This window comes from Microtus ochrogaster, chromosome 2 (assembly GCF_000317375.1).
Source record: "Microtus ochrogaster isolate Prairie Vole_2 chromosome 2, MicOch1.0, whole genome shotgun sequence".
Classification (NCBI taxonomy): domain Eukaryota; kingdom Metazoa; phylum Chordata; class Mammalia; order Rodentia; family Cricetidae; genus Microtus; species Microtus ochrogaster.
Window position 1 is genome coordinate 3,676,433 of NC_022010.1, and position 25,632 is coordinate 3,702,064.

A 25,632-nucleotide genomic window follows, 5' to 3' on the forward strand; every position below is an offset into this window, starting at 1 on the left:
TGGAGTTTACGTTTTGTGAAGTTCGACACACAGACCTGGGGGAACGTGCTGACCCCACAGAGTTTCGAGCCCTTCCATGCTCCAGAGCCCTAATGCTCAGGTCCAGTTCCCTGATAATGACCTGCAGCACTCAGCACAGGCTGGGCCCCTCCCATCTCCCGTCCTGGTCTCTGTCTGTTCCACTGGTTTGCGTAGATTCTGTGGAAACCAGAACACCAGCATCCTCCTCCACCCAGAACATTCTTCCACATACAACCCCCACATTTTTATCTCACTGTCTGATTCCCAAACCAGGGTTCCTTCTGGCTTCTGTGAGTGGAATTTAGGTGTGGAAAGTTTGTGTCATTGTAAGGGGCTGCACCGGCTCCAGGCTATCCTTATTGGCTGCCCGTCCACCACAGATGTTCTATAGAGATTCCTCATGGTAATGCAGAAAGGGGCTTTATAGGAAGAGGAATGGTGGGCAGCAGGAAGGGCCGGGCATGTGCCCATTTCCTTTAGCAATCAGCCATTGCAAGGAAGGCTGGGGAAATGGTGAATAGCCTTTGATGAGAGCTGTCAGGGACAGAGAGGCAGCTGGTTAGGGGCATGCCCCATGTCCCCAGTTCTCATCCACTCAGACCTCTGAGGATACAATGTAGCACGGGCACCTGGCAGGAGGACTCTTGTAAGACAAACTAGACATGGTGCCCAAGCTTTAATCCTCCCTCTCCACAGGAGGCAGAGGCAGGAGGATCTCTTCCATTTTCATGACAGCCTGGGCTACAGAGTGGGTCCTTGTCTCCAAACACAAACCAAAAGAGAACCAGACACTGTGGCAGCAGAAGGAGCTGTGGCCCTATGATGGAGGAAGGTCTGTGTGGGCCAGGTGAGTCTAAACCTCCTGACCAAGAAAGATCAGCTCCCGCGTTGATTCTCTAGCGCGTTCTGCATTTCATCACTCAACAAGTATTTCTTTTTTTTTAATTAATTAATTAATTAATTTGAATTTTGTCTGAGCACTCTGCATGTACACTTGCACACCAGAAGAGGGCATCAGAGGGAGGATGGGGTGAATTTAGCCTACACTTCCACATTACAGTTCCTCACTGATAGAAGTCAGGGCAGGAACTCAAACAGGACAGGAACCTGGAGGCAGGAGCTGATGCAGAGGCCAGAGAGGGGTGCTGCTAACTGGCTTATTCAACCTGCTTCTTCCCTCCCCCTCTTTCTCTTTCTTTCTTTTCTTTCATTCCTTTCTTTCTTTTTCTATCTTTTTTTGTGGGGGTTTCTTTGAGAAAGGGTTTTCTTTGGTAACAACCCTGGATGTCTTGGAATTAGCTTGTAGAGCCCAGGCTGGCCTTGAACACACAGAGATCCACCTGCCTCTGCCTCCTGAGTGCTGGGATTAAAGGCATGAGCCACCACTGTCCAGCCTGAGCCTTCTTTCTTATGGGACTCTGGACCATCCACAGTGGGCTTGGCCCTCCCCCATCAATCACTAATTAAGAAAATGTCCTATAGCTGGATCTTATGGAGGTATTTTTCTCAATGGCAATTCCCTCTTTTTTCCTTCTGTGTCAAGTTGACGTGAAACTAGCTAGTGCACACTCCACAGGCTTAGAGGATGCACAGCGTAGGCATGAGATACTCTAGCCCAGAGAGACACAGAGCCCAACAGATGGCGTGGATTTGGTAAACAGAGGGTAGCTACCACCCCAACTCACCTATGGCTTCTCAGGTGAGGTTTGGGATGCTTGAGGGTGCCATGAAGGACTTCTGGTACCTAGGAAAACAACAAAGGGATGGAGTAGGGGCATTCTGAACCGTATGTAACTCAGTAGCCCAGGCCTGTAATCCCAACCTAATGGGGAGGCTAAGGCTGGATGATTGCAGTTTCAAGGCTAGCTGGAAAAATTAGTAAGACCATGTCTTAGAAAGTGGTCTAGCTTGAAAACTGCTTGGCCCTGATAGGACAGAAAATTAGGTAGGCGGAGTAGACAGGACAGAATGCTGGGAGAAAGAAGCAGAGTCAGGCAGTCGCCATGATTCTCCCACTCCAGACAGACGCAGGTTAAGATCTTTCCTGGTAAGCCAGCTCGTGGTGCTACACAGAATATTAGAAATGGGATAGATCAATATGTAAGAGCTAGACAATAAGAGGTTAAAACTAATGGGCCAAGCAGTGTTTAAAAGAATACAATTTGTGTGTTATTATTTTCGGGTATAAAGCTAGCCGTGCAGGCGGCCGGGTGCCAGGAATGTAGCCCGCCACTCGTATCACAACAGGTTCAACCCACAGTACTGTCTCCTCCCCACCTCCAAATAAAACCCACTTGGCATATTTATGTAGCTATAGCCAGTTATATTGATCCTTGGTACCTCAGTTTCTCTCTTAGAAAATATGTCCCGAGTGCTAGTGACCCCAGCTCATCACAAGGGATCAAGTCACTTAGCCAATCACCTAGTCTGACAGGTTTGTACAGAGCCCTCCATGCCGCAGACATCCCGTTTGCTCTACAGGTGTATAAAGTTCATCGTGGTCCTCCTGGCTCAGGCTCACTCCTCCTCTACACCCTGTGATTGACTGTCGTCAAGCCTGTATTTTAAGGGCTATTCAGGAAAAACATCAGCAGCTGTTATGACAACGAGGGCAGTGAATTCCATCTGGGGAGAAGGATGGGGCTAGGAAAAGTCTGTGTGCCTGGCTGGGAGCTGGACCAGGAGGAAGTCGGGAAAGCTGGGTACTCAGAATCTCCTCTCAGGGTTTCCAAGAAGAACACAGAAAATTAGGACTGGGCGTGGTGGCCTCTGTATGCCAACTCTAGGGAGGCCGAGGCAGGATAATTATTACTGCAGGCTTGGAGCCAATCTGCATTTTAATGGGGTGAGACTTTGTGCCAAACAACAACAAAAGCAAAACAATCAGAAAAGGCATCCAGGGGTCTGGAGAGATGGCTCAGCTGTTCAGATACAAGCTACCCTTCCAGGGGCCCTGAGTGTGATGCCCAGCACTGACATGGAGACTCATGGGGATCTGATGCTGGCTTCTGGCCTTTAAGGCATCTAGGTACACATAGACATACACACAGAACTCATACACATAATAATAATAATAGTAATAATAATAATAGCAATAAACAAAAACAAAGGTGGCCAGGCACGGTGGCGTAGGACGTACAACTTAGTACTTGGGAGGTGGAGGCAGGAGGATCAGTTCAAGGTCATCCTCAACTAGAGTAGGATCTAGGCCAGCTTAGTTACAGGAGACCTCTCAAAACACAAAACCAAACCAAACTCAAAGGAGGCATTAAAGAAAACAGCAAACAGAAAAATCCCAAAACAAAACCAAAAATAGAGAACTGAGAATTCTTTAGGAAGCTTGCACGGGCTAGATATTCAGATAGTCTTGCCTCCCAGATAAGAGTGTGCGTGTGTGTGTGTGTGTGTGTGTGTGTGTGTGTGTGTGTGTGTGTGTGTGTGTTAAACTGCACATGTGCGTGGGAGATCGGGGAAGTTTCCCTAATCCTTGCCCAGATGCAGGCCTTGCTCAGTCTGGTGCCCATCCCACCCAAGCCCTTACTTGGGCCAGAGCTGCGCTGCCAGGCGCCACCCCAGCCTTGTGTTGTGGCAGATGTTTTCAGATATACCATGGCAACCGCAGAACAGGATGTGCCTCTGCCTCTAGATTGCAGCAGGGACAAGCCCACACTCTCAGACTGCCCTGTTCCGTTCCCCAAGGGAAAAACTGCCCAGGCCCTGGTGTTGGTTCTAGAGATCCTATACTTTGGATGGGGTCCATGGGGGAGGATGTGTGCACATCCCTGTTGAAGGTTGTTTCTCCAGTGATCCTGCATTTGTGCCTCTTCACCCTTAAAGAGGTACCAATGAGGCAGGAAGCAGAGGCTCTGGTCAGTGAACGAGCCACCCAATGTCTTCGTGGACATTACTGTCCTTGAAGGATGACTTATCTTACAACCTGAACCAACTTTATACAATACACAAGACCATAGTTCCAGAGGGTTTACTGTGTGCTCATTACACATATATTTTGTTTTGTTTTGAGACAGGGTTTCTCTGTGTAGCCCTGGCTGTCCTGGAACTCACTATGTAGACCAGGCTGTCCTGGGACTCAGAGATCTCCCTGCCTCCCTAGTGCTAGGATTAAAGGACTGTGCCATCACACAAGGCTAGTGATACATTTTGTTTAAAGTAGAATCTCCCTATGTGGCCCAGGCTGGTTTCAAACTTGTAATTCTCCTGCCTCAGCCCTCCCAGTCGCTGGATTACTGCTATGTGCCACTGTACTTGACTTCCCTAATAATTTTTTGGAACTCCACGATGAGGTTATTTCTATATTCCCTTTTTTGTTGTTGTTTGGTTGTTTTTGTTTTGTTTTCGAGACAGGGTCTTATGCAGCTTAGGCTGGCCTTAAATTCCCTTGAACCTTTTCAGATTTGAGTACCTATGGAACAACGGTGTGCCCTCCCCTCCTCTGCCTGCTAGTGCCTATGACAGCAGCCATGCAGCATGGAGCGTGTGCCCGTGGAGAGATGTTTTACTTGCATCAGAAGTAGTGTCAGCAGACATGGTTGGCCCCACTGGTAGCACTGTCTTCCCTGCATTTATGTGCACAGCTCTTCTGCTTTTGAAACAGGGTTTTAGTATGTAGACCAGGCTAGCTTTGAATCTGGGATCTTCCTGTCAGTCTCCCCAGTGCCAGGTTGCATGTGTATGCACCTATGCTGACCTCTGGTCCTACTTTGATTTCCACTATCAGGAAGTGTAGGAAGCCTGGCTCTGATTCTCTCTTCTTTGCTTCTGTTTTTGGAACAGCATCTATATGGACTTAGTTGGCCTGGAACTCACTTGATAGCCCTGGCTGACCTCAAACTCATAGACATTCCCCTGCTTCTGTCTCCTGCGTACTGGTGTCCACCACCAGAGTCTCATGTAGCCCAGGCTAGCCTGAAGCTATGGTTCCTGGTCTCCCAAGTCGGAGTAAAAGGTGTGTACCACCACTTTTGGGCCGTCAGGTCTCTCCTGCCCTGAAGTCCCCAGTCGTCAGGCCCTGTCACTTGACCGCGAATCTCCTCATCACGCTCAATAGCTCTCAGGACTCTGAATTGTACCACTGGCTTTCTGTCACCTCCAAGGTGGGCAGTGGAGTGGAGGGCTTCTTGGCCTTCAGGACAAGGCAAGAATGCTCTGGAAACATGACCTCTTGTAGCTCAGGCTAGCTACAATGGTGACCTTGAATTTCTGATCCTCTGCCTCCACCTCCTCAGTGCTAGGGTTACAAATATGAAACACCACATACAAGTTATTGTCTTTTTTTCTTTCCTTTCTCTCTCTTTTTAAAATATTTATTTATTATGTATACAATATTCTGTGTGTATGCTTGCTGGCCAGAAGAGGGCACCAGACCGCATTACAGATGGTTGTGAGTCACCATGTGGTTGCTGGGAATTGAACTCAGAACCTTTGGAAGAGCAGGCAATGCTCTTAACCACTGACCCATCTCTCCAGCCCTCTCTTTTCTTCTTTTTCTTTCTGGTGTTAGTATTGAAATTCAGCCTTGCACATTCTAGGAAAGTAGTCTACCCCTGAGCCACATCCCAACCTTGAGAATCAGCCTTTCAGTGTTAGTTAGATGTGGGTACATCCTCCTCTGGTTTGGGAGCTAATAAATGAAACATTTTATTTGCTGGAACAGTTTATCAAAAAATGAATTTCAGGCTGAAGCTGGGCTCTTACATGTTTGAAGGTAACTAGTATATGGAAGTCACCTTGTGGAGCCCAGCAGTATGGAGCATGAAATGGTACCGACTTCTACAGGGCTGAAGGTCCACCTTCCTGTTATACCTGAAGGGGCATCAGGGGGCTGCAGAGTGGCTAAGAGCACTTGGCTGCTTTTCCAGCAGACCTGAGTTCTATCTAGTCCCAGCAAGTGCACAGCAGCTCACAGCCATCTGGAACTCTAGTTCCCGGAGATCTGACACACTCTTCTGGCCTCCTTGGGCACCAAGCACAGACACACATGTGTACTCATGTGTTTGGGCAGAACACTCAAGACAGAAAAACACAGTGTCCTTAGATTGGTGTGAACCCTTCTGAAATCCCAAGCCTTCTGGAGAGTCTGCCAATCTCTCACCACAAAAGGGCATCCTCAGCTTAAGTAAACACTGGTGTGGTAAAACCAGTCACACTGAAGGTGTGATCTGGGATTGTACACAACCTTGGCACGGTTAGAGGGCCATGCTCCGAGGGCCTGCAGCTCACAGGTATGTGGGGTCTGAAGAACACCCATGCTGCTGGGTGTGTGTGTGGGGGTGTTGTCTCAAAGTATGTATAAAATGTGGTTGTACCTAGCAAAGTGTAAGCCTACATCACATTCTTATTTCAGCAGTTTCTAAATAGGGCTATCAGGATTTCTGGAGTATTATGGTAAACATACACATTGCTGGGACCTGCCCCTAGACCAGTGAGTGGTTCTCAGCCTTCCTAACGCTGCGACCCTTTAACACAGTTCCTCATGGTATGGTGACCCCAGCCATAGTTATTTTCGTTGCTACTTTATAACTGTAATTTTGCTGTTATTAATTATAGTGTAAGTATCTGATATGTAGGATATATGCTAAGCGAGCCTGTGAAAGGATTTAGACAGAACACTGCTCTAGACTGACTTGTGGGCGGAGCCCAGAGAGGAGTGGGCCCCACCTGTACCATAGATGCATCTGTTTAAAAGACCTCTGAGCAGGAGCTGAGGATGGCTCAGCAGTTTGGGGTTAGACTCCAGCACCCACATGGTGCCTCATTAATTTCAGTACCAGGAGATACAGTGTCCTCTTCTGGTCTCCGTAAACACCAGGCATGAATGAGCATGGTGCACAAACGTGAGCAAAACACATAAACACATGACATAAAATCTAAAAATCTTCAACCAACCAACCGACCACATTTTACAGTGGGCAGTGTGCTTTGACTTAGATTTGTCCTCTGGCCTCCCCCTCTTCTTTTTCTCCATCTACCTTCTTTCCAGTCAGGGGGGGAATTAAGGGCCCTGTACACATGGAAGTCAGTGCTCTGACACTGAGTTCTATGCCTGGCCATAACTTTATCTTTTGGAGATGAGTTTCACATTGTAGCTCAGGGTGGCCTGAATCTCAGAATGCTCCTCCTTCCTCAGTCTCTCCAGTGCTGGTCACACAAGGACTCACGAAGCCCAAGCTGGCTTCAAACTTCCTAAGTAGCCAAGGATAACGTTCAACTTCTGGTCCTGGGGTTATAGGCAAGTACCACCATGCTGGACTAATCTTTTAATTTCACATTAGATTATTCCCAGGCAATTTTGACTCACGAGTTTATCTGGGGCTGTTAATCTGGCTGTTTCACTGTGGTGAGTTAACACACTTACACCCTGGCTTACTCTTCAGTCTCTTGAGCTGTGACAGCAAACTGAGATGAACTGGAACATACTTCAGCATCTGGGCAGAGTGGACTTACTGTCCTGTCCATGTACCTGACAAATTCTGTATGACTGGCTTACCTAGCCATGGGGTTGGGAGAGCGGGACCAAAAGTCTCCCTCTCCAGTAGTGGGCAGTCAATATGGGGAACAGGAGTTACCTTGGCTCTTCCCAACTGCAGGGCTAGGACAGGCAGTTTTAAGACACAGCAGCCTGACTTCCTCGGTATCCAGGTGTTGTGTTTGGGACCTTAAACGTGTCCCAAAGGCCAATGCAGTTAAGGATGTCGCAGCTGATGGAATTAGCTTGAGGTGAGGTCTAGGAGAACGCTGGATCACTGGTGTTGTGCCCTTCAAGTGGATACTGGGGACCACACCGGTCCTCCCTGCATTGAGTTCCAGTGAGCAGTTTTACTTTGTGATATATTGCCTTGCCATGGGCCCCCAAAGTAAGGGACCCGCATAACCCAGGACAGAAACCTTTGCAACCATGAACTAAGGACTTGTTTTTTTCCCCGCCTCTCAAGATGCTTTATAAAAATTTGGTTTGGCCAGGTGGTGGTGGCATACTTTTTGTTTTGTTTTTAGAGACAGTTTCTCTGTAGCTTTGGAGCTTGTCCTGGACTTGCTCTGTAGACCAGGCTGGCCTTGAAATCACAAAGATCCACCTGTCTCTGCCTCCCGAGTGCTGGGATTAAAGGTGGGTGGTGCACATCTTTCCAGCATTTGGGAGACACAGAGGCAGGCAGATTTCAGAGTTTGAAGCAAGTTTGATTTACAAAGTAAGTTCTAGGACAACCAGGGTTACACAGAGAAACTGTGTCTCAAAACAAAACAACAAACAAACAAAAACCCAAACATCTCAAGAAACTTTTTTTTTTTTGGTAGAGGATGTCACTCTGCAGCAGGCTGGCACAGAAGTCACTGTGTAGACCAGACTGGCCTTGGACTCAGAAATCGTCCTGCTTCTGCTTTCCAAGTGCCAGGATTAAAGGTGTGTGTCACCAGGGTCTGGCTTGTACTCTACTGGTCCAACCCCAGCCACAGGTGACCGGACTGGGAGGGAGAGCTCTGGGGGGACGCTAGCGCGGCTCCTCTATGCCAAGGATGATGGGGAAGAGCACAACGGAGGCCTTGGCAAGGGCTAGCAGCAGGGCCTCTGGCACACACGGGCACTTGCAAGACATTTATAAAGAACATGTTTATTTTCATCACGAGAAGCACGCAGACTATATACAGTACACACCAACAGAAGTAAAAAAAAAGTGCACTATGCTTCTACTGCAAATTCACAGTACAAAAGATACTGCCTCTTAAATATATAATATAAAAACAATAGAAAAATCAAAGTTGTGATGTGACGCATGGGGCCGGCGGCAGCTTCTGACGGTGAAAGACGTGGTCTGGTGTGGCTCATCTGGGGTGAGCTGCACCCCCAATCTGCTGCAAGGAGCTGAGGATATGGACAGAAGAACAGGGGTGTGAAGGGGACTAGGGATTACAAACTTCTACAATCCAGAGCTCAACTGCGAGGGGTTAGGGGGAGGTACCAGGCTGTGGGTCAGGGATGCAGGGCCTGCACCACCTCCCAGATGCCTGGTAAACCTTCATTGGCTACCATGGGCTGTGGTGTTTGCTGACGTCAACCTGGCCTGCAGGAGCTCAACAGTGCCATTTCTGGCAGGCTCTGTAGTCACAAACCACAAATGTCAACTGCATAGCAGAATAAACATAATGGGGGGAGAGGAACTCAAGTCCTAATCTCAACCACCAGGGCAAGACAGAGTACCCAGCCACGACAGATGAGAGCTGAACAGTTGCGCATAAATACACAGTATTTGTAAACGATTATTAAGGCACTCGATTGTAAAACAGTAATTACAGTGTAGAGGAGGCAGCTATCTTCTCATGCAGCAAGGCCAACAGCCAGGGCAGCAGAGGCTGCGCAGTTAGGACTCCTGCCGAAGACAGGGACTGGAGGGACGGTGGTGTCTACTGCAAAAGGGAAAGACAAGGTGGTCACCCTCTCCAGATGGCCCCTGGTGGCATAACTGCAGGTGAGTCTAGGGTAACTTACTGCAGAGCTAGAGGACACAGTATGTGATGAGAGAAATGCCACACACTGGGTTTGATCGAGTACACACACACACAAACACACAACGAATATACAAGGTATACACACAAAAACGTATGTACATACATGCATGCAGAGTGGACTCTCACACCCAGCAATAACAAAACAGGGGGCTTTGGACAGGGAAACATCAACGACCTTCATTGGTCTTTATCATCAGCAGAAACTTGGGATGGGAACCAGGTCAGGTGATTCTGTGCCATGCAGGCAATGTATTTACCCTGATGGGGTTGTATGTGCCAAACTTGGCTCCATCCTGCAGCACCCTCTGGGCTTCTATGGGACAGAGGGAAGGGCTTTAGATTAGCAGGGCTGGATATTCTGCTAGAGCAGTGCAGCTCTCCGGGTACCTGTGAGTACCTGCATGGCTGAGCCACAGGGCTGCACCGTGTGTGATTGGCAGGGGTCTCCCTACAGAGGACAACAGGGCTGGGGATGCAGAGGACACCTTGCTCTTAGCTCATGTAATCAGGCACCTCAACTGCCCACCCCCTCTATCTAGTATCCATCTCCCTTATACTTCAAGAAGCCTTCTGGGTTGAGGAAAGGCGAGGCCACCACAAGGTTCAAGCTGTTGGGAGGCTATGCAGGTGAGCAGAAACAAGGAGGGTAGCTGAGAACCTAGGGCATCCAGCTAGGGGGAAAGCTCTTCATTCAATGAAGACAATTCAATTCAGCAGTGGCTTATGCTGCACAAATCCCTCTGCTTGCCCCATGTGCCTCTTCTGTGGGTACATAATTTGCTAAGATTATACACAGAGCATTAGCCAGGCATGGATGAGTAGCTCACAAAGCAAACGTTTTTGGTGAGGGTCTATGTAGCCCTGGACTCAGTAATCCACCTGCCTCTGCAGAGGTTAAAGGTGTGTGCCACCAAGCCTGGCTGGAACAAACTTTTCATAAGACAATGTGTAGTTGTCACTGTGGAGGTGAGCCTGGTTTGGCAGGATAATTCCACAGAACCCTTTAGATTAGATGCCAATACACCGTGACAACAGATAACTCGAACCCTCCAGCCAAAGCGAAAGCCATCAAGCCAGGGTCTCATTCTGATGACTTGGGGAGGGGGACAACACAGGGCGGCAGCCCCCTGCTGGCTGATATGCCAGTGCTTCTAAAAGAGACATCAGTTTGCCTGAAGTCAAAGGCCCATTGAGTTGATCATCCTCCTGTTCTTATTCTTTGAACAGAAAAGGACAAATTGTGGTTTTCAGAATCCTGCCACCCTTACAGACGGGATTAGAGATCCGGTGGAAATCTATCATTACCAAATCTAAGGAATTACGTTGACATAAAAATTGATCCACCACACAAAATTAAACTTGGAGACATCTGTTAAAGTTGGTCTTTTTCAAAGTTTGCTTTTGTTGGCTGGAGGAATGTGGAGAAGCCTACAGGGTCTCAGGAATAAGTAGTGGATAATCACTTTTTAAGGTGCTTACTATTGACATTGGTAGGAAAACAAATACCTATAAAACAACATACATTTTTTTTTTTTTTTAGATCCTGCCGGGGAGAATCTCTGAGAGAGAGGCTCACGAAGACCCTGCACCGATGAGGAGACTAGCCTTGTTCCTGGGGATGAGCTGGCTATTCTCCAGGATGGGCGTTCTGGGAGCCGCACTAACTCCAATCCATCCACTTTCGGGGCACGGGCAGTCCTTGAAGGCTTTGTGGTCTTGCTTAGTTAGCTGGCTGAACCAGCCAACTGCAGGACAGAGCTGTGGTCACGGCCACAGGGACTCCATCTGCACAAGTGGTAACGGGAAAGGCTGGCGTAATTTGGGGCATGAGGAGGAAGTATCTGTGACATCCAAGAAGCCTTCCAATATGTCTCCCTGCAGTACTACACGTAGTCCTGAGGCATCAGATGATCAGTCTGCAAGCTGGAGGGCCTGCAGAGATGCCTGAGTCAGGTGACATCGTCCCTGTCAGGGCTACTATTTTTGAGGTAGGGTCACTTTGTGGTCCAGGTTGGCCTTTCACTCATGAAGGACCTGCCTCAGTCCTCATTCTCCTGATGCAAGATCACAAGCCCATGCACTGCCACCAGCTTCATCTATCTCTTGACAAACGCTTCAAAATGTAAAAACCAAACCTGGGGCACGATGGGATCAGACCTGTAATCTTGGCATCTTGGAGTCTGAGGCCAGTTTGGGTTGCACAATTGGATTCTACCAAAAAAAAAAAAAAAAAAAGATAAACTCGAGAGGCAGAGGCAGGAGAGCCTTGCTGAGTTTGAGGCTTACAGTCTACATAGCAAGTTCCAAAGTACCATGACAGCCAAAGCTACATAGTAAAACCTTATCTGAAATTTAAAAAATTAAAAAAAAAAAAACCAAGCCAGGTAATGGTGGTGCACGTCTTTAACCCTAGGAGGGGCACTCTGGGAGGCAGAGGTGGGTGGATCTCTCTAAGTTATAGGTGAACCTGGTCTGCAGAGTGAGTTCCAGGACACCGAGGGCTATGCAGAAAAAAAATCTCAAAAAACCCAAACCCCCAATACACCATTTCCACAGCAGAAACAAAATAAATCAGAGGAGAAGTCATGCTCAGCTCACAGGGTGGCACATCCTAGTCTGCCAATCACCAAACCAGGCCCTCCCTCCCTCCTGGCATCCTGCAGTCACTGTCTTCTTTATGGGCACCAGTTAAGGTGCCTGATTTGAACCCAGAGCCCTGGCCTCCTGCTGCATTGAGCTAACCTGTGCTAACACCTGTGTTGTGGCCCGTATGGGGGAGCTGGAGAAGAGGGAGCATCATTTGGACAGGAGGGAGTACTCGCCCTGCAGGAAGAGATGCATGCAAACATCTGTGAGGCTTTGTCAACAGACCCACCACTCCAACAGTGGCTCCTGGAGAGGGCCCCCGAGAGTATCCCGTTACTGACATGACCTTCCTCTCACCGGATGTAGAGATGGCACCTAACAAGCCTGGTGTGAGAGGGCAGGGGATGGCCACAGTGTCTCAGTAGGACGATCCACACCCCAGACCCACAACCTCATGGACATGAGCTCATCCCAATCCCAAACATAACAATGTCTTGTTAGCAGCAGAGGTGGCACAGCGATGCCTGGAGTCCTTCCTCATGACTGAGTGATGGAAGCTCGATGCTAGAAGCTGACTGAAGGCCCCACATCCCCACCATAGGTGCCAGGACGGAGGGTCACACAGACGACTGCCACTCAGTGCTTTCCTCTGATGATGTCACACAACTGTACCTGGGATGGTCAGGTTCAAAGTCTTGACACTTTGGGGGGACCTCACCCTCCAACCCCCCCACGATTCTCTTGGAAAAACCCTTTTCAGACACAGCATTGTTCCTCAGAACGAGTCTGGGTCATTACTATTTTAAAAACACACAGTGAGAACAGAGGTAGAACTTGTGTTGTTATCTGAGAATTCTCCCTTGAGGGCAGGAACGAACTGGGGACATGGGCTGCAGAGACATTACCATGGCTCTTCTCTCACAGGCTGCACATTAAAATATTTTGTATGTACAGACTTATCTTCTCTCCACCAGGCTGGTCTAAACTCACTACATAGCTGAGAATGACTTCAAACTTCCAAATGCCTCCAACTTCAGTAATGGGATTATAGGGGTGTCCTACCATGCCTGGTTTCATGGGGTGCTGGGGATGAAACCTAGGGCATGGTGCAGGGTGGGCAAGACTCTAACAACCAAGACACAGCCCCAGCCTGTGTGTCCATATCTTCCCACAGACAGGGCTTGAGGCTCAGTGCTGTCTCCTAGCTGAGTCTCCAGGTGCCCAAGCCCGTTCTGGGTCTCCTTCATGTGTGCGGTGTTACTTCTTTGTCCCCCCTGCTCTTTGGCAAGAGTGAGGAAAGCCTGGATAACTGAAGCTAACGCAAATCAAGACGTGTGTGACGTGTGTGACCAGGACACCGTGAGAACCTCCGCCCGCATGGCGGAATGCTGCTCAGCTTCTCAAGTTTTCTGGGACAGATTTCCCTGATGGTTTACAGGCTGCAGTGGGGTCCCTCAGAGTGGCCTGCGGTTCGTGCAAGAAGGAAGAGTGACCGTACTTGGCATCCTGTGAGTCGGCGATGGTGGAAGTGTCAGCCTCACTGGACAGGTCCTCCGTGGAGAAGTTGAGACTTCCCAGCTTGGCGAGGGAGTGGGAACGTTTCAGTGGGGACGACACAGTGAGACCCGCCAGCCGGAGTCGTGTCTCGATCTCCTGTGCCCGCTGCTTCACAAGGCCTGGCTTTCCTCGGATACTGTGGATGCTGTCGCTGCTGGAGCTCCGGGTCAGGTTGGAACTCATGGAGGAGGAGGTGGGGGTGTAGCACACGGTCTTCAGGAAGTCTTTTGAGAAGTTACTGGTGTGATCTAGGCGGAGGAGGGTAGGAGTCGGGCTCTTCACCAAGGCTCCTTCTGGAGGTTTCTCATCAGCCCCTGCTTGGCTGCACAGGGCTAGGTGTCCAGGCTCTTGGCCCTCCTCAGGGATGCTAGCCTCCAGCCTGCTGGTGGCATTGTCCCTGCAGGTAGACGGTAGGTCTGAAGGCAGACTCTTCAACCTCTCTAGTTCTTTGGTGTGCTTTCGAACCAGGCCCGCCTTCTGCAGCTGGATGATGGACTCCTGATGCTGCATCAGGTAGCTATTAGTGCTCGGCTTCTCTGCCTCATTACTGAACAGAAGCCTCAGGTCCTTAGCTGGCTTCGTTTCTTTCTTAGTTGACAATTCTTCCTTCATTGCTTCCATGTTGGCGATGTTCTTATCACAGTGAGAATTCTTTAACAGGAGTGACTTTGGAAGGATTTTTGAGGTTTCTCTTGAAGGCTCTAGAAGGCTTGCTGGTGGTTCTGGGGAAGCCCCAGTTCCAGAGCCACTGATGACTGGCTTCCTCGAGCCTGCTGGTAGTAGGAATGGAGGAGCGCTGGCTGGACCAGAGGCCAGCCTCTCTGGAGCTTGGGACCTGCAGCTCGTGTGGACCATAGGGGAAGATGCGCCATGGGGCAGGAAGGCTGGCTGGGTGCAGATGGCGGGAGCACTGGGGTCTTCGTGCTGTTCTGTGGAGGCCTCAGGAGCCCCGCCAACAGGGTACATGCAGTCAGCACAGGATGTGTAGGAAGGCTTCACTTTACTGAGGATTCCAAACACAGCATCGTGCTGCAAGCGACAAGAGTACCATGAGCAAGTGTGATCCCGAGCCAGAGACCAAAAGGACAAAGTGGGCCACTGTGGCAGGGGTGCATAGGGATGGCCGGCCCTGTGTGTATGTATGTGTATGTGGGGGGCGGGGTTAGTGCTTTCATTTGTTCAGGGTTCAAGACTGTGTGGAACACACCAGTCATGAAGAACAGAGGTTCTAGAGGCCTAAGGGATGTTGATCTTGATTTTCCACAAGTCAAAATCATGACCTTAAGGCACTGGGCTGGGACAGAGCCTAGGCCCTCCCTTCTCAGTCTGTCTCTGCCATAAGCCAGGGTGACGCTTCCCTGGCCATGGTCTGTTCTGGAAAGCAGGGGGCACTGGAGAAGAATGTGGCAGGGCTGGAGAGCCGGCTAATGCTCTTTCAGAGGACCTGAGCTCAGTCCCCGCAGCCACGTCAGACAGCTCACAGCCTAAACCAGCTGCAGGGTAGCCAATGCCTCTGGCTCCCCAAAACGCTAGCACGCATGCATATAAACCCACACACCAACGCATAATTTGGAATAAAATTTAAAAACCAAACAACTAGAATTTAAAAAGCAAACAAATGACAACAAAGCAGCATAGAAAGGAGGTTCTCTCTGGCAGAAGTGACTGCGCCCAGGCTAACTGCACCCTAAATACAGAGTCCTTCATAACTTGGGGACCATCAACCTGCCATGGTCATTATAATCTGGGGACTGGCAGAAACAGCTCTCAGACTGCCTCCAACTCAAACACATGTAACTACTCGTTACACCATCTCCCAAGGACACCACTTGCCTTTTGGTCACTGGGGCCTCAGTGAATGGGACAAGGACTTCTCTTTGCCTTCCCTACCAGGACAACCCTGTACCAGCTCAAAGGCCAATCAATGATGATGAAGGTGAGAAGCATGAGGGTGGCTTCTCCAGCTGCCTGACTGGAGAGCCCATAGCTAGGAGAAAGGAGCCTTTCAGTGACAGCCGTGGAGGAAGGAGTCTCAATTCTGCCACGATTCCAAGAGGTCAATACCATTCTGTGTTGCCAAGTCGTCTCAGGCTCACAGGCTCTGCTGCCACCTATGCCTCTTCTGAAGGAGCCCCTGTGCTTCCCTCAGCCACTCCCGTCCGCATCTGTCACTGCTGCCACACCACGACAGGCTCATGCAGCTCCTGGCCCCTCACATACCGAATTCTTTACCCAGATCCTGCCTCTCAGTACAGCATTGCTTCTCAGCCTGTCCCTAGCAAGCTGCCCTCTTCTACCCGCCTCTGAGTCAAGCTCTGTTCTGCTGTGCCCTCAAGTGTGCCTTCCCTTCACCCCATACAAAACAGGAACCCATGCCACCCGGCAAGCCACAGTTAACAAAAGGAGTCAAGCATTCAAATGGCTGCTTGTCTCCAGGTTCAGTCCTGGTGGGTCCCGGTGCTGAGTCCACTGAGCCCTTTACCCTACCCTCCTGGTCACCATCCAGTGACTCATAGTCAGGCCGCTGGGGCTAACCACAGCACCACTGGCCCAGACAAAGGCATTTTATATCATCTGTCCTCTCTAAGGGAAGTGGTGGGCAGTGGGGGAGGCATGTAGTTCCTTTCTGTTCTGGAACATATTTCATTACTTAGAGGCCGGCAAACAGATGAACCACCAGGGTGGTTAGGTGCTTTTTTGTTTTGTTTTTGCTTAGCATTGGAGCCGAATGTTAATTACAAACTAACTTTCTACTTCAGTGTCTCCCTGAAAGTCTTCATTGCAGTCATGGCAAAGGGACAGAAAGTTCCTGGCCCCAAGCCTTTGGTGAATACTGGAGGGGCAGACAGACCCCCCCCACCCCCGCCCCAGGTCATGACTGGATGCTGGAACAGGGAAGATATATAGGGTGTGGGACCAGCCACTTTCTGAGCATCCCGAGGGTGGAGTGAAAGCTCCCCGGACATCATCCCCCAAGGCTGGCAGCTTTAAGGGACACAAGGAGCAAAGCACTAGCGTGAGCTCAGCACTGTTCTGTCACATAACGGAGCATCAGGAAGGGAATGCTACCTCTGGGTTTGTTTCAAAGCCATCCAAGGAGAAAGAGCCGGGGGGCTGTGGCAGGTGCAGAGATGAATCAGGAACATCACATATTGATTCAGGGATGAACTGGGGTGATGAAACGAGTTGGAAGCCCCACCGTGGATGAGAGGGTATCACAATATTTAGGTATCCCTTACACATGGCCTATCCTCTAGCGAGGCACATGCAATACAGTCAAGTGATAACAGTCTCCTCCTGAAATAAACCCTGTGGGATGAAGTGAGAGCTCTGTGGGGTGGGGTAGAAGTGGCATGGCATGCTGCTACCACAGTGGTCCTGCCTACCTCAAAGTCATCGGGGCAGCTCCTCTTGCTGTTGTTATTGTTTAGGTTTTCCTGGTCAAGCTGGGTGGAGGCCCGCCTCCACCTCCCAGCTCTCTGGTCACACTTCTTCTCCATCTCCCCCGCCTGTGGCAAGGAGCCACCGCGGGCTTTGGGGCTCCTGAAGTCTAGCTTCTTCTTCACATCCTTCTCACAGTGCCTGGCTCCTTCTTGGGAATGCTGGACCAGTCTGTGCACCTCCACTGGCTGAGCGGCGTCCTCCAGCAGAGCATCCTGCTCCAGATCCTCTAGGTGGACCAGGCTGCCTGCGGCATCGTGATGGGGGAGGAGAAGGGGATCTGAGAGTCTTCGGAAACAACAAGGGAGAGAGGGTCCTCCTGGGGCCTGGCTTCCTGCAAGCCCGGGCTGGGTGGTGTCATCCAAGCACGGCAGCCGGGTGTCCAGGGCATCATCCAGGGTCTCTGGCAAGAGCTCGCTGGGCTCTGCTGCAGGGTCATCTGCAGGCTGCTGGCGCCACAGCTTGTTGTGCCGCTGCTTACTATGGGGAGAAAGAACAGGCGGTGAGCTGAGGGGATGACAGCAGCAGGTCCTAGCAGGAAGGCTAGGAGAACAAGTAGCGGGCAGCCTGCATGCAGACAGCCTGCATCAGACGTCCATTCTCCAGGGCACACAGGGATGACAGCACCCTCAGTCACCATGGCCGACATGAGAAACCTTTCAGCTTCCCCTTTGCTGTGTGGGGACAATGGTGGCAGATGCAGTGGGAGTTTTGCCTGGAGGTCCTTTGGCCTTCAAGTTTGTGTCTGTCTTACCGTGTGAATCCGGTCAAGTCACTGATGATTGTCACTCAGTTTCTGTGACCCATGAAAGTAACCATCATGTGAGAAAACTCAGGGGTCAAAGCAGAGAGAGTGTCATGTTCTCTGCACACTAGTGAATCGAGGTGAACACGACCATACCGGGGAAGATTTCGGAAAACTTCTAAGTATTTGTTTTAGGCAGAAACTAGAGGTCCATTTTTAATGATTTCCTCTTTCTTCTTTCTTTGTTTCTTTCTTTGTTTCTTTTTTTAAAGAATCAGGATCTATTTAGCTCAGGCTAGCTCCAAATTTATGATGTAGCTAAGGCTACCTAAGTTCTACCTCTTCCTTCTAATTGCTGGAACTATATCCTGGCTTGAAAGAATTCGTCTTATGTTTCTATTATTACTTTTCATATGGAGATGGGCGGATACGTAAGCACTATATCACTGGGCTGCATACCTAGCCTATGGCATTAAAAAGACAGTTATTTTTTACAGAATCTTGAGAATTTCATACCGTATTCACCCCAGCTTCCACTGCCCCCAGACTGGGTCTTTTTTTTTTTTTTTTAATTTTTTGAGATGGAGTTTCTCTGTGTAGCCCTGGCTGTCCTAGAAATCACTTTGTAAACCAGGCTGTAAACCTTGAACTCAGAGATCCACCTGCCTCTGCCTCCAAAGTGCTGGGATTAAAGGCGTGCACCACCACCACCAAGCCTGATGTGTATTCTTTTTAAAAATAGGCTTCTAAGCCCAATTTGTGTGGCCATTACTCATGGGTGTAGGGCATCTACGACAGCAATTAACTGTCAACAGTTGCTAAGTTAGGGGCAGGGACTGGCACTGTTTTTATAACACATTTGATGGTACGAGCCAAGAATAAAAGAGAGAAAAAAAACTTTACAGTGACAGAGGTGATCAATTAAGGTCACCTCCACCTCCCGAGGACTTGGGAGTAAAATCTGCATTGCAGGGGTGCGAGGGCGAGCTGTGGGGGTGCGAGGGTGAGCAGCCACACCCACTGGAGAAGCTGCTCTTCAGTTACTGTCCCTTTCCCCGTGGGCTCCACACCATGAAGCAGTGTGTACTGCTGTGGGCCCACAGGAGACCCTCGGCTAGGCTGTGGCTGGAAGGCGTCAGGTGACCTGAGAGGCCAAAGGAGAGCAGGCGCTTCTCTTCCTCTTTCTCCTCCAGTTGCCTAGGGACCTGACAGAGTGTCCAAATGACATCAAACAATCCAGAGGTGGCTGCGGTGGTTCTCCGAGCCTGTTCATCCCTGCCTGAGCAGTTCTTCCCTAAACCTGTCCCAGGAACTGAAGGACTCAGCCTCTGGATTCCCAGCACCAGTCGAAATAATCTAAACAGACTGGATGTGGAGCAGGGAGAAAGAGAGTCCCCAGATACTGGCATCTGACCCAGCAGCCTGAGGTGCTGGGGAACCCTCACCGCCCTGACAGGGCCCCCAGCAACAACTGCTCTCTCCTGCGGCAGCCAAAACATGTAGGTGTAAATCTCTCTCTTGGCACCCAGAAGCCAACTGTGACAGGAGACAAATTGCCCTTTCAGCACTGGCCCAGGCTCACTTGTGAAATGAGAAATCACAACTTACTTAGAGGTGGGAGACAGATTCAGCAGTGACATTTATTAACTTGTCAAGGACCTGCACTGACTGCTCGTGCAATCTCAGAGCCCTGCCACTTTGAAAACTGCACTAAGCTGTCCATCCTGACTTTTACACACTCACAACAGCACACTACGATCCGTCTCCATAACTGTGCACAGCACACAATAAGCATTACCGGCCATCACAGCTCAACTATCACCTCTCCAGCCTTTGGTCACCGATACCACGTTCTGCATCTCTAGGGACCTCATACAAGCATGGGGCCACAGTTTTTCCTGATGGCCCCGAAATTTGTTCAGGTGTACCACACATGTCAGAATTTCCCTTTCCTTCCTTTCTGATGGAGCGGGAAGGAGATCTTGATAAGTGGCAGAGATTATTAGCTTTGAAGTTCTGGGGCAGGCGGTCTTCTAGCTTTAGTTCCCCGAGCAGTGTGGCCTACGAGCTTTTTCATCTGACTCTAACTGCCTTCCTTCGGTAGGCAGAGGGAGATTCCTATACACACTCCCTGCTTGCTTATCCACCCATCCACCAAGGGACTCATGGACACCCTTTCCCTTTGGGCCACTGTAAATTACACTGCCATCGACACAACTCTCTGAGTCCCCAGATTTCCAGGCTCCTGGGTATATACAGTTAAGCAGAGTTTTTGGATCATGCAATGGTCCTCCTTTTAGGTTTCTGAGGGACTGCGAGCATCTGATACCTGGGTGTCAGATCCTTAACTCAGAAGAGGGGACTGGGCTTGGGGAAGGTTGCCAGGCTTGCCTGTGGTGAACCAGGCCTCTTCAGTCCCTGAGTTTGGCGTAAAGCAGGTGCTGAGGAAAAAGATATGCTCAGGCCCACACCACACACCAGGACGTACCCTGGATGGGCATGTAGGCACCTTCTCTTGCCCACACCACACACCAGCATGTGCCCTGGATAGGCATGTAGGCACCTTCCCTTGCCCAGCAAGAGTTTCTACAAGTGCCAACAAAATCAAAACGGATCCCTCCTGGAAACCACTAATCACAGCCCCAACAATAGCTGCTCTTTTTCCACGCCAGCTCCCGAGAGGCTGGTTTCCAGTTGTGGAAGCTCCTGCCAGGCTGACAGGAGAAGAGCGGAATGTCCAAGCTGGCCTGGCCAGCGTGGTGTGCCAGTCTGTCTCTAGGTACACACTCACCTTGCATCCAGGATGCCTTCATACTCAGACAGCTGCCTCATAAAGCCTGCGTTGGGCCGCGTGATGCTACGCTTCTGCTTCACATAGTTATACGCTTTCTCCAGAGGCCAGCCAAATTCCTTCATCGCATAGGCTATGACCGTGGATGCAGATCGGCTGACGCCCATTTTGCAATGGACCAGGCACTTGGAATGATTTCTTCTGCAGGGATTTGGGGCGGGGGGTTAAGAGCAAGGATTAAGAGCCGTCCCTGACTTACCACTCGGGTTTTACTAACCAATTTCATTTTTAAAGTTATCGTATAGTTCTAATCCTTCTCTGCCCTAATGTTTATGGAACAGATCTCACACACCCTCTAAAGGAAATAACTTTGCTGTGAAATCAATTAGCACACAATGGGAGAACAGATGAATCCGCATGGCCTGGCCCAACTTTGCAGGGCTTGCTTCCAAACAGTCTCCCCCGTTACTGGGATAAGTGAGGCCACCCAAAGTTGCTTCCAGGGCCGCACCCGGACAGTCTAGCTGCTACAGCAGTTGGAGGCCCTAAATGAGCTACTGTAGAAAACAGGGTCAGCGAGGCAAAAATGCTGCACCCTGCGGAAAGACTAAGCTCCTGGAGAGAGCACAAGGATGACAGCAACCTGGCCAGAGAACCACCGAGCCAGGGGAGGACGGGACCAGTGATCCGGCTACTTGTAAGAAGGCAGTGCTGGCCTGGGCACAGCTGATTTACCAGATACACAAGGGACAATGACCCTCTCCCTGATGGAGAGGGTGAAGACACGCCAGGCTGGCAGAGGCTGCACCTGGGAAGCTGAGGTGGGGTGAGCAGGCTCCAGTTTCCTACACTAGGGTTTCAATCCCATCCCCACAACACTGCTCCTCCTGCCTTCTACACTCACTAGCAAGGAGTCTGGAGTCTGTGCCCTGGGAAAGCAAGAGAAGTGGCATTTGGTAAGGACATAACAGTTGCTCCAAAGGAGAATAAGGAGGGGGCTGGGCTCAGGAGGTGTGGAGATGGCCTCATCTTAGGACTGGCCATCTAGGCACACAGGAACATGGACACCCCCCCCCCCGTACTCTTTGGGGGAGCTGTCCAAGAGTTCTAGGCCCAGCATGCAGAGTTAATGACAAAAACTGGGCTCAACATCACAATCATGGGCCCTTGGGAGAGAATATGAAGGCACGCTGTGGACAAGGCCAATCCTTGCCTGTTCGCTTTGGTGCCTGGTGTCCTGTTGCTAAAACCAAAGGCCCACCGGACAGCAAAGCCTCTCCTGGCATTGGGCATCTGTATCCATGACCACCTACCCCAAGAGCAGGGCTGCCTACTTCCACGTCATCTAGCCCGCCACTTGTTTCTGCCCACCTGTTCCTCCTAAGACCAATTTCCCAAACTTACTTCGCTTTGTTTATAAAATGATAGGCTTCATTCCAGTGGGCGAGGAGGTCTGTGGTCTCCTCATCGTAGACTCGGATGTTATGGTATGCAAATAAGCCAGGGAAAAAATTGTCTATTTCTCTAGTGACATTTAAAATGTAGTCAACCCTGCAGAGAAAAGAAGCAAATAGTCTACAGAATCAGAATGAGGAGCAAGGAAAACAAGTCATGAAAAAACTGGTAGAGAAGTCAGTTTCTATACACACACTACAGCACGTATGTTCCTAATGAAACTGGTTTTGCTTAACAGTCATTTCCATGTGTTTCCTCCACATGACAATAATGTATTATTTTTTTAAAATGCCATACTAAAACCCCTTTACAAAAAAAAAGCCTCTGCTCTCTTTTGCTAAAAGGCAGAATATGGCCTTCTATTACTCATGCCCTAGATAAGAGCATTCACTAACTCAAACCCCACGGCCCCTCACCCTTAACCAGTACATTCATTTCTAGAAAACCAAAACGATTTTGGTAATTGGAAACTTCTCAAATAGGTTTCACCATAAATGACAACGAATCACAATTTACTCCCAGTAAAATGGAAGCATAAAGTCTAGCCTCTCACTGACGACCGCTCTGCTGACCGGAGGTCCTAAGGATGTATTTTTAGCTCTGTTTAGTCTCGGTTTTCAGCTGCAGTAAGTTCCAGAAGGCCAGCAGGCACATCAGGCCGACCACAGAATGGTGATTTTGTGGCTGTCACTCCTGCTGCTGAGCATTGCTCAGAGACAGCGGGGAGCGTCAGTCACAAGATTCCACCAGGCACCAAGTATTGCCAGGAGTGCTCCAGATTTCAGAGTTGCTGATGGACCAAAAGATCAACAGAGACGTGTGTCCACACTCGGGTTCTAAGCAATTCTGCGGGGAGTGAGGCTGTGGGAGCAAGCTCAGAGCCTGCCCAGGGCCAGGCTGTCCCCCATTCCAGTGTGACTAGCTGTTCCTGGATCTCCCCGACCCCCCGCCCAGTCACCCAAAACTCCAGGAAAAATCTAGAGCCCATGGATCCCTCTGGGTAGCATTCTGAAGCACATGAGATGCTCCAGCCACTGCAGAGACCAGGCTGAGGCAGTCAGTGTCTGTAGCCTCCACAGAGTAGCGATGCCTAAGCTGCCTAGAGAGATGGGGAAGAGGGGAGCAGACTCACCCTGAGCCCTGCAGCTCTTCCAGATTGGATGCATTCCACTCGGAACCCTGGGGGACAGATCACACAAACCCCTGTGAGTGTCACAGAGCTGCTTGTGGGATGCATAGGGGCCCTGACAGTGGAGCCTCAGCCTCGGAGCAGAAAGAAGGATCAGAAAGAAGCAGGAGAGGCAGGAGTCTAAGAGGAAGGTGGTCTTCTTCCCCCCATTTCATGGAAGCCTGCTTGATATCCCCCAATCTTCTTAGTCAGCATGGGTACAGCCACCACATGCAGTGACCTGAAACCTCACCATCAGCTACGGGGAGTGGGGGGAGACGGACCCCTCTCCCTTTCCTGGCAGGTATTTTGGTATTAATTTTAAAAGTCCCCACCCTCTGATCCTGAGGGGATGGCCAGGACTCACACAGACTTAGGAACATGGGCATTTAGGGTTATTCACAGGAAAACAACAGGGACCCAAAGGTCTAATAGGATGGAACCAATAAGATAAATGGCAATAGATCCTTAGGATGGGCATTTCAAAAGAAACCACGCCAATTCCAAGTAGCAGAGGCAGGAGGATTGCCATGAATTTGAAACTGAAAGCCAATCAGGGATATACAGTGAGACCTTGTCTCAAAACAAAATAGGCCAGGGGATGGTAGTGAAGGCCTGTAATTCTAGCACTTGTGAGGCAGAGGCAGGTGGATCTCTAGGTTCAGGGCCAGGCCAGCCTGGTCTACAGAATGAGTTCCAGTATAGCTGGGGGCTACACAGAGAAACCCTGTTTCAAAAGCCAAAAACCAATTCGGAAATAAAATAAATAAATCATCATGTTAGTGTAAGGAATAAGCCAAGAGAAACATGACTATGAACCCAAGCAGAGAGGGCACTGTCTCTTTTTCTACATAGGCATCAGAGAAACGCAGTGTTCAGGGCCTGGGTTCTAATTCTAATACCACAAGAAACTGAAAAATGTAAAAATCAACACATCAAAATGCTATGAGTGACTGGCTCCCTCAGAGTGGGAGACTGGGAATAGCTTTACTCTTCCCAACTGTCTACAGAATGCACAACTGGATACTTTTACAAACTGTATCATTAAAAACTCCTCTATTCCTGGTCTTTCAAGGAACACAGAAGAGAAACATGAAGAAGCGATCACTACTCTAGAAATGCAAAGGTCTGCAGTCCTGGCAAACATGGCCTGTTATCTCCGTCTTCTGCTGACTTTTTCTCCTGGGAAGCTCAATGGATAAAGCATGAAATCTGTTCATGCAGGAAGACTCAAATATAAACAAGAACATAAAGATGCATTCAGCAAAGCAGAAGATCACAAAGTCTGGGCTAGCCTGAGCTACATACGAAGCTAGCTCCTGTCTCAAAAGCCCACATATACATATGTGTGTGCATGTTTATGTGTTTATGGAGACTAAAGCTGTCTCCCTCAGTGGCCGAAGCCACTTCCTTCAGCTCCTGTAAGAGACATTCCTTTAACCATAGTCTCCATCCGTATTCAAAACCAGGCCTACAGAAACTATACTCGTCACCTCCAGAATGTGTCTTATTTAACCATCAATCACAATCACCCCATGAAGGGCAGTGGCAAAGTGACTTACCATGGGCCACAGGGCAGGTAAGATGGAGGGGGAGCTTGGCCTTGCTAGGTCTGACTTTCAATTGGACTTCATGATCTCCTGGCTAGTTTTAACAACCTGCTTGCCTTTGAAAACTAGTCAATTGCCTTCTACAGATTTATGGCATGAAGGCACTGAGCTGGAGGTGCACAGGCAACACCATGGGGTGGATCCTTCGGTGGGCTCTGGGAACAGGGCTCAGAGGGGAACAGCTCAGCCACTTGTATTTCAGATAGATGCCAAGTCTATCTTGGGGCTTCGTAAGCATGTATCTGTGAACGTGGTTTCCAAACCAGATGGACCAGGGGCAATGACTCTTACAAGATAAAGATGGTCGAAGATAAGGGAGGGTTTGTCCATCTGGCCCAAGATAAGCAACATCTCGTTATCGATGAACTCCTTGAATTCTTTCAGGTTACAGTTCATTTGCTTCTCCAGCTCATTGCGGATCTGTGGGCGGGATAGAGCAGAGGTGATGCTGGGGCAGAACCTATTAGGAGTGATCTGTTCAAAGAACTATGCACCTCTGTGCAGTGCTGGTTACAAAAAGGGTGAATGTGACTTCTTTCTTTTGTCCAGGATAATGTGTTCAGACACAGGATGACATCTGTGCGGTGGCAGGCACTGCGTCCTGATAATGTGTTCAGACACAGGATCACATCTGTGTGGTAGTGGGCATTGTGTCAGGGATAATGTGTTTAGACACAGTAGCACCTCTGTGTGGTGGTGGGCACTGTGTCCTGGATGTGTTTAGACACAGTAGCAC

At 49.7% G+C, this 25,632-nt stretch overlaps 1 protein-coding gene across 1 annotated transcript in view; it reads right to left on the reverse strand.

Moving 5' to 3' along the window:
- Positions 1-12,058: 12,058 nt before the first annotated feature.
- Ssh1 (slingshot protein phosphatase 1) overlaps positions 12,059-25,632 on the reverse strand; it is a 49,056-nt gene continuing 35,482 nt past the window's right edge. The window contains exons 10-15 of the mRNA XM_005344250.3: positions 25,188-25,316; positions 23,251-23,297; positions 22,068-22,214; positions 20,664-20,864; positions 17,073-17,607; positions 12,059-14,715 (exon numbers count right to left, since the gene is read on the reverse strand). Coding sequence (XP_005344307.1) covers positions 13,522-14,715; positions 17,073-17,607; positions 20,664-20,864; positions 22,068-22,214; positions 23,251-23,297; positions 25,188-25,316 — 2,253 coding nt within the window. The 3' untranslated portion in view covers positions 12,059-13,521. The remainder of the gene's footprint in view (positions 14,716-17,072; positions 17,608-20,663; positions 20,865-22,067; positions 22,215-23,250; positions 23,298-25,187; positions 25,317-25,632) is intronic.